The sequence below is a fragment of the Gekko japonicus genome, unplaced genomic scaffold (genome assembly GCF_001447785.1).
Source record: "Gekko japonicus isolate JY-2015 unplaced genomic scaffold, Gekko_japonicus_V1.1 scaffold1023, whole genome shotgun sequence".
Taxonomy (NCBI): Eukaryota; Metazoa; Chordata; class Lepidosauria; order Squamata; family Gekkonidae; genus Gekko; species Gekko japonicus.
In genome coordinates, this window is record NW_015163118.1 from 14,791 (window position 1) to 23,178 (window position 8,388).

Sequence of the window (8,388 nt, forward strand, 5' to 3'; positions counted from 1 at the left end):
TCTCACACACACACACACACACACACACACACACACACACACACACACCATTCCTTGCATATGGAAAACTAAGTGAAGCCCAGAGTATATCTGAAGTATACAATGTGATCGTTGCTGAAGTTAAGCAGATCTGGATCTGGTCAGGTCTTTGGTGCAGAGCCACTGAAAACTACCTGAATCCCAGGAATTGCCTGTCTGTGGGCCCCCAAGATGACCAGAGCTCCCCTCTCTTGGCAGCCATGCTGAGGTGAGAACCCTACATATGCCTGGGAATCCAACCTACATCACCTTGAGTTGTGTAACAAAAGGCACCAAGACTTTAGGGAGGGGAGTTTGTGTCCCAGGCGACACCTATAGCTAGCCAAACCACTACTTTGTCCTTCCCAGAGTGTCCTCTGGATTTCCAGACCAATATAAAACCTGAAAAGAATTAGCCTCTAATTACTCAAAGTAATCTGAAATACTAACCGGGCTCAGGGAATGGGTACCTTGCAAATACTGTACAGATCTGGGGATAAGGCTAGAAGTGTTTCATGTACAGAAGGACTTTGATTATAGGGGTGGTTTCAAATAAGATACGTGTCATATGCATCTTGAGGTAATACTGGCCTGTGAGAGGGCTGGATGATAGCTCCCTGCATGTCTGTATTTGCTCTAGCTATGAGCTTTGGAAGACCCACCCATTACATGTAGTCCAAACTAGATGAATGCTTCAAGCTGCCATGAGCTTGCTCCGGCAGGGAGGGCAGGGTATAAATTTGATAAGTAAATAAATAAATAAACAAATAAGTTGCACATATTCCTGTGAGTCAACGTGGCTGACAGCAACCCACAAGTAACCAGTGTAGACTGTGCAGTTCATGCAGTTGGGTTCTGTCATGATCCGGCCTGTGCCAGTACGGCCTAGCCAGTTTAAGAGGCCTGGGTGACAGTAGGAGGCAGCTAGGCCTACAACTCCCAGAAGGCATTGGGAGAGTCAGGAAAGATTCTAAGGGAGACCGTTTGAATCTGTTGGGAACAAAGTCTGGGGAAGACAGTTGAAGGCAGTTGCTGGCTGCTGGCTGCTGGTAGCTGGAGTCTCTGAGTGAGAAGGGGAGAAGCCTCCGTCCTTTGCCTCCCTGCGGCTGGGTCTCGTGAGAGACAGGCCGGGCTGGGAGAAGGAGGAGCCTGAGTGAGTTAGGAAAAGCCAAGTAAGGCAGTTGTGTTAGTTTATTTTCATTTGACCTTTCCCCCTGTTATCCAGTTTACGCACCTTGCCCAATTTTCCTAATAAACCCTGTTCTGTGTGATTTGGTTGGTGTCCGCCTGGGTCATTCACGCCTGTAACACTCGGTTAGCAAGGGCTTGGGAGCTACCCTGGGACCCCCGAGGGACCCGAAAGTCCAGGGTGGTGGCGGCGAAACCCAAAGACCCCTCTGGGGGTCATGACAGGTTCCCATGACAGAGGCTGCACAGTTATCCCAAGGAAAAGGACCTCCCATTTCCTTGCACGTTTCCTACCTTTAAAAAGCATGGTAAGCTGCCTTTTGGGCAAGCCCCAAGAAGATTCCAGAGTTTACAGAAAGTGATTCTACATGCCTTTATTGCCTTACTTGCTACAGTATCCTAGCAACAGCGGCATCATTCATGAGAGATTGGAGAAGAGGGTATGTCGCATTCAGAGGCACAATCCCTGCAAATAACGACCAGCAGCGTCAAGCCCTCACATACTTTATTTATGCATCAAGCCAGCTTTCACATCGGTTTCACACACAAGGCTGCTCATTACTCAACAACACGCCGGAAGGACTGGACCACTGGAGATGTGGCCCCCCACTCGACAGGCTTACTGTACTCTCCTCTCTCCAGAAGGTACTGCCGGCCGCGGAAGTTGGGATGTTCGTAGAAGATCCAGGCTCCCTCCAGGACTTTGCAGGAATGGATTTCCCGGAAATGAAACTGATCCATGACAGAAGGGCAGTCATCCATGTATTCATGCATCTGGCCACTAAACTCACCCTTCTCAAAGAGCTGGATCTGGTGTTTGCCTCCGCTGGGCTGGAACAAGGAAAGAGAGCACCGGGGGTCACTGAGGAGCTGAGCAGAGGCATGCATTTGCAACACACAGTTCAGACTCTTCGGCTTCAGTCTGCATCGTGTTGAAACGTGGATGCGAAGCATGAAAGCAACGAAGGCACCAGGGTTGTGGATGCATCTCCAAAGGCCACTAAGCACCCATGAATACACCTAAAGCCTTTTCAGTGTGGGTGTTTAGAGTATTCTTCTAGCTCCACTGGCCTTCGTCGCCTCATGATACACCAGAAACACCTGTTCTATTATTGATTGTGCAAGAGTGATGGTCGTATATGCCCCATACCTTCACCAGCATCTCAGGCTCATAGGCCCCTTGTCATACCCACCAGCTCATGCACTATGGCCCACCAGAGCTTGGTAAATCTTCTGGTTCTTCTCCTCCAAGCAAAAGACCCTGTCTGGGATGCTGTGTTCTCCAGCATCACCCTGGCCACACAACATCTGGAGGTTTATCAAGCCCTGGCAGGCTGCTGTACATGGCTGCTGGGGAGCATGTTAGCCAAAGCTGTGAGCCGAGCGGCTTTGTTGAAGTGAGTCCCCAGCACCACTTTAAAGTACACCAGCACAGCATGCTTTGGAGAATAAGAGCTCATGTTATTGAATGGATTCTGGCCGTGCTTTGCAATATCTCTTATAAAGGAGGGGAAGGAAGATGGCTCCTCAACAGGAGCCTGAACATGAAGCACGCCATGGTATCTGCTCAGTCGGAGCCACAAGCACGACAGACTCCCCCAGGAGAACCAAAGAAAAGATTTAAACAACTTGCTTGTTTCCAAGAGGCCTTTGGCTGCAGAGCAGCAAAGCCCCACAAAAGCCTGTGATACGGGGACAGGGGCTGTCACTGGCTGCAGTAGCATTTCACCAAAGCAGTTCACATCAGATGAACTGGCCTCAAGCCAGTGGCAGTTTATATGACAGTGAATGGGTTAGTCTTTAAGGGTCTTGTTTTGTTTGTGCTGCCATAAACTGACATGGCAATTCCTTCTCCCACCCCCCGCCTCCCAGCTGCCAGTTATTCCTATCAGATCTCAACCCTCTAAAGTGCCTAATCAAGACCTTTTGCCATGGATTGTCCAAACATGGTTGGGTTGGGTGTGCAAGGGATATAGCCGGGTGCTGAAATGCCATTGCCCCCCTCCCCGATGAGCTTCCCCCAAGAAGTGTGAGTCCTCCCAGTGGAGCAGCAACATCTGAGTGGCTATTAATTGGGTGCAGGTTCCTAATGCACAGATGTAAGAAACTTAAATGAGAATACTACCCATTATACCTCCTTACTCAACATATAGGGTTGCCAGCTCCAGGTTGGGAAAGAGCTGGAGATGTTCTGGGTGGAGGCAGTGAGGTCTGGGGAGGGGGTGGACCTCGGCAGGGTATAGAGTCCACCCTCCAAAGCAGCCATTTTCTCCAGGGGAACTGATCTTGGTCATCTGGCGGTCAATTGTAATAGCAGGAGATCTCCAGGTGCCACCTGGAGGATGGCAACCCTACTCAACAGATAGTGCTTAGTACATGACCTTGGGGTGAAAGACATGAGGGGGTTAAAGGCATTGTGTGTAGAGGGAGGCAATCATTACCAGTACTCAACAAACATGCGTCCTGCAGCAACTTCAAGACAAACACGTTTTTATTCTACCAATTAGCGGACTCTAATCCACAAAAGCTTATGCTAGAAGGAAGGTTATTTGTCTTCAAGGGACTGCAGGACACTTGTTTATTTTTGCTGCAACAGACTATTGTGACTAACCCTCTGGAAGTGTGAATCTGTGCTATGAGAACAGAAGTATGTATGTGTGAGTTATTCCTGGTAAATTAACACGAAATAACATTCTGGGGTCTTCTGCATGCACCAAGAAAGAAAATCGGCCAATGTATCCTGCTATTCAGACTTTGCATCATCTTGATAACAAATGTCCCAGGCCTTGTGAAAGGGGCCTGAGGAGCTGTGGCGCACTGGGAGAGCATTAGCTTTGCATGCAGAAGGTTCCTGGTTCAATTCTTGCCATCTCCAGACATCAGAATCAAGGAGAAAGTAACATGAAAGACATGGAGAGCCACCGCCAGTCACTGTAGGCGATACTGACTTTCAGAGGCCAGTGGTCTGACTCGGTATAAGGGAGCTTCGTTCACTCAACATCAGAAGAGAAAGAAATGGCAGACTTACCAACTGAATGTATTTGCATGAGCTGATGCGGTCATTAAGGCCCATCCAGCGTTGGTATTCAGGATAGTCCCCATGGGTCAGCACATACATGTTCCCTGCAAAGTTTGGTCGCTCATATATAACCCAGGCACCTCCTTCCACACGGATGGAATTGCAACGGCTCAGGTCATTGTGGAAATCCGAGCTGTCCCTGTCACACTCGTAGCGGCGCCCTTGGAAATTCTTCCCTTCGTAGAAGGTGATCTGAAACACAAGCAAAGCGTGAGAGACAGCAATGCGGTTTCTGCTAGACACAGTGCAGCTTGGCTGAGCTAAATGCATTCTTTTCTTGCACTAGAGTGCGACAACATCCCACGCTTGCAAACACATTACACTGAAGATACATCAAGATGGGTAGCCGTGTTCGTCTGTCTGTAGCAGTAGAGAGTAAGAGTCCAGTTTCACCTCAAAGACTAACTAAGTATGTGGTAGAGTATGAACTTTCGTGAGTCACTGCTCAGTTCTTCAGATACCTGAAGAAGTGATCAGGTGACTCACCAAAGCTCATACTCTACCACAAATTTTATTAGCCTTTAAGGTGCTACTGGGCTCTTACTCTTTTCTACATCACAATGTGTTGAGACGCTGTGCTAAGACATTGCCCCAGCAGATGGACCCCCAGACATGCTTCTTAGGCAAAAATACCAACCACGGACTGTCCACATGAGTTTCAACAAGTACAGAGAGATATGGTAGGGTGGAAGTGACAACTCGCTATTGCAGAAAGGGATGGTGGTGGCCTGGGTGGTATTTTCTTCTTGCATCTCTTCTGTGCCACATCAGTGACTACCTGCCCTTGTACTACGTGTTCTGGCTTTGTCTATAGCCACCTCTTCCCCACCCCTAAGACCTGTGTGATGGCAGAGCACAGTGGTGCCTTCCGATGACAGCAGCTGTGGAGGATGCTCGTACTCCCACTGACCTGTGCAGGTCGCTCGCCCTAAGCTAAAGCCCAAGAACAGGCTTTTGCCCACCATATGAGCCAGCACTAGCCAATGAAGCAGACAAAGTTTTTGCTATCAATTCTACTCCCTGCAGAGCCCAACAAGCCCCACCTCCTGACCTCACTCAGATACTAATGCTCTCCATATCAGTAGCTAGCAACTGAAGCAGCAGAAAATGTTTCCCATTCGACAAACCTTCTTCTCTTGGAATCTGAAGCACAGCCTTCTGCCCAAAGCCCTTGCTTCTAGTAAGTCTGTAAACTCTCCATGGACGGAACATTTCTATCTATATCAAAGTCTCTAGTGGGGTGGGGGGAGTTAATGATTCTGGAGCCCTTGGGAAAAGGCCAGGGTGGGGCCCCAGAATCATTGCCAACACCACTCACCAAGGCCAAACAGGAGATAGTCCTTGCCCCATATGATCCAAGTGGGTGCACCTCCCACAACAGGAAGCCAGCTGCCCAGGCCCCAGACAAAGCAGGTGTGAGCCGGTGCCACTATGAAGTGGGCAGTCCGATCCTCAGATGAGGTGGGTGCAAGTAGCCACCATGGAGCTAGCCAGCATCCTCAACCCTGGATGGGGCAGGCACAAGCAGCCCTTACCCTGAAAGAAAGCCCTGAGCCCCGAACAGCACAGCTGTGAGTGTTAGTGGGAGCTTGCTATTCTTTCACTCCCCCTCTGCTGATTGGGTGGGGCCATGGGCAGTCAGCCCCCCACCCAGTGTGGGTCCTGGGACACCTCGGCTAAGACCATCTCTGGTGTCTAGAGGCTTTCTGCATGGAAGCTCGCTAGGTAACCTGTTCGAATCGGCAGCGAAGGGCGATGGACAGAGAAATTTAAATGTCTTGAAATGGAACCGCACTAAAAAATTAGGCACTTCCAGCCTGGACTTCTCATGACTCTCCATGTGGATTTAGATCAAATAAAATCACTCGTAACATCCAACAGGTACACACGAATCTCATGCGATCACATTACACATAGTAGTCTCAATAGAATAGATGTGGTATCTTGGAAGCATATAGCATTTCCTCGTGACAGCACCCAGGAAATGCAAAAATCCCTGCTGCAACACAAGTGTAACTTCACAAGAAATCATCCGGACCAAACATAACAAAGGTGTGACAAATGTACATTTATTGCACTGAAAACTGATCAAGTAGAAAAGCTGTAAGAGATGAAGATCAGTGACCAAGGCAGCTTAGAGATAACCTATGTATAAATGACATGACACCACCCTGTGAGGCTTGTAACCTATTCAAGATGTAGATGGGGGTTGCATATCTGAATACTGCCCTCAATAAATGGGGGGGGACCAAAATACTAGCACATCAGGATGAGAGTTAGACTAGCACCTTTCTTCCTGACTGAGGTATCTTTTTATTAAAATAACAACATAAAACGCAACACATGGAATAGCACTTCAGTTATGGTCTTAAGTAGTATCATTCCAACATGACAGTACCAAATGATCAATTATTATTATTATCTTCTAAGTCCTTCTGAGCTCATTATTACATCCAAGGACTGCAATCTCAGTGAGTCAATGCAGCCATAGAGGCCTAAGCAAAACCTCTTTCACTGGTCATTGCATCATATGGTGAAGAATCACAAGCCACCCACCGAGATTTTAATCCTGAATCTGTTGCAGTCAATGGAATAATTGCAACTTTCTTTGTTGGTATGAAAGTAATCATTGTGCCAATGTGGCTTTCCAAATTCCACTGCTACCCTAGTGTGTGTCCTTATGCCTTGTAAATAAATAGATATAGAGAACATTTGGAGGTATTGTCAAAATGAAGGGTCTCTTCATCTTTGCAAGCCTATTCCTCCAGGCGCAAGAATAAATCTGCAATTAAAAATTACCACACTAGCACAAGCTTCATCTCCCTTGTCGTTTAGAACAAATACACAAGCAGAAGGAAGATGGATGTACCTGTCTGAAGTCACTGTTTCCAAATACCGACCTTGACGTAACAGAATTTGGTATTTTCAAAGACATTAAACCAGAACCTTCTTACAAAAAAGGGCAGGAAAATCCATGATTTTTATTTCTCAGAGTCAGTATGTCTTCTTCAGAAGTCCATGTTTTATTATGATTCCAGGGTACCATAATCTGGAGCAGATCCTGACCAGGTTTTAGGATTGGTACTGAGTAAACTGGCTAGGCAAGCTGCTATGAAGGACCCTGGAAGGCCTTGTGTTCCTCCCTCCCTTCCTTTGTCCTAAATAAAGTTATACTTTGTTACTTAAGAAGACCCTCGGCATATTCCTGAGTAGTTGCGGCATCTTAGGCTTGGATGGAGCCAGCTGCCTCTGACCCAAGAGAGGCAAACCCCCACACAGACACACTATCCTTCTGCTCTTGCCCCCAGTGCCCCCCAGTGCCCGGGGGGAGGGACCTGGCCACCCTACTCTTGTGCCAAGCTTGCAAACCAGTTAAGACTTTCCGCCTTTGTCTAGAGAGAAGGAAAGAAGAGAGAGGCTAGAGGTATACTTACCCTGCTTCCCGTTTTAGACATGGTCAAGGCTAGGTGGTGTGATACCTTGGTGGAGGAGGAGATCTAGAAGCAGCTGCAAGAGCCAGGAGCGGGAAGCCTCGTTTTATAGTGAGCACATTTTTAGACCAGGCATTCGCTTTGTCATGAGAATGGGAATCCAAAAATTGAGTCAGGGATTCTGAGCCTATTCATAAGTTCTAGAAAAGCAAACAGGATTAGAAAATAAAGGCAGGCTTCATTGCCCCTTTTATGTTCCAGCATGGCCTGTTGCATTATTAGCTTTTGAATGCTTTGCTGAGTCAGAACACCAAGACTGTGTTAGAAATATTCAAAGTTTTTTTTTAAGAGCATTCTGTCTCAGTGGTGTGGGGCAACGTGGTTCCCCAGCCCTACTTTGAATATTATATAATTTTTTAAATGATGAGTTCAGCTATAGCCATTTACAGAAGAGCCTAAAGCACCTTGCTTATTTAATATATATGCAGAGTACATCATGCGAAATGCTGGCCTGGATGAATCACAAGCAGGAATTAAGATTGCTGGGGAAAAGATCAACAACCTCAGATATGCAGACGATACCACTCTAATGGCAGAAAGTGAAGAGGACCTAAAGAGCCTATGTAATTGCTGAGGGTGAAAGAGGAGAACGCAAAAGTTGGCTTGAAACTC

The 8,388-nt window shown here is 47.4% G+C and overlaps 1 protein-coding gene across 1 annotated transcript; it reads right to left on the minus strand.

Annotated features, from left to right (window-relative positions):
- Positions 1 to 1,764: 1,764 nt before the first annotated feature.
- On the minus strand, positions 1,765 to 7,740 carry CRYGS (crystallin gamma S). The gene is made up of 3 exons (XM_015406861.1): positions 7,720 to 7,740; positions 4,235 to 4,477; positions 1,765 to 2,037 (listed from the first exon to the last, which is right to left on the minus strand). The coding sequence occupies exons 1-3, from the start codon at positions 7,738 to 7,740 to the stop codon at positions 1,765 to 1,767; spliced, it is 537 nt and encodes a 178-aa protein (XP_015262347.1).
- Positions 7,741 to 8,388: the final 648 nt, after the last annotated feature.

Bases quoted from the DNA above. Each gene is read 5' to 3' on its own strand.
- CRYGS (XM_015406861.1), bottom strand. From the start codon at position 7,740: ATGTCTAAAACGGGAAGCAGG. The intron at 4,478-7,719 runs GTAAGTATACCT...CTTGTGTTTCAG, and splicing joins TGTCTAAAACGGGAAGCAGG to ATCACCTTCTACGAAGGGAA. The intron at 2,038-4,234 runs GTAAGTCTGCCA...TCCTTGTTCCAG, and splicing joins CATGCAAATACATTCAGTTG to CCCAGCGGAGGCAAACACCA.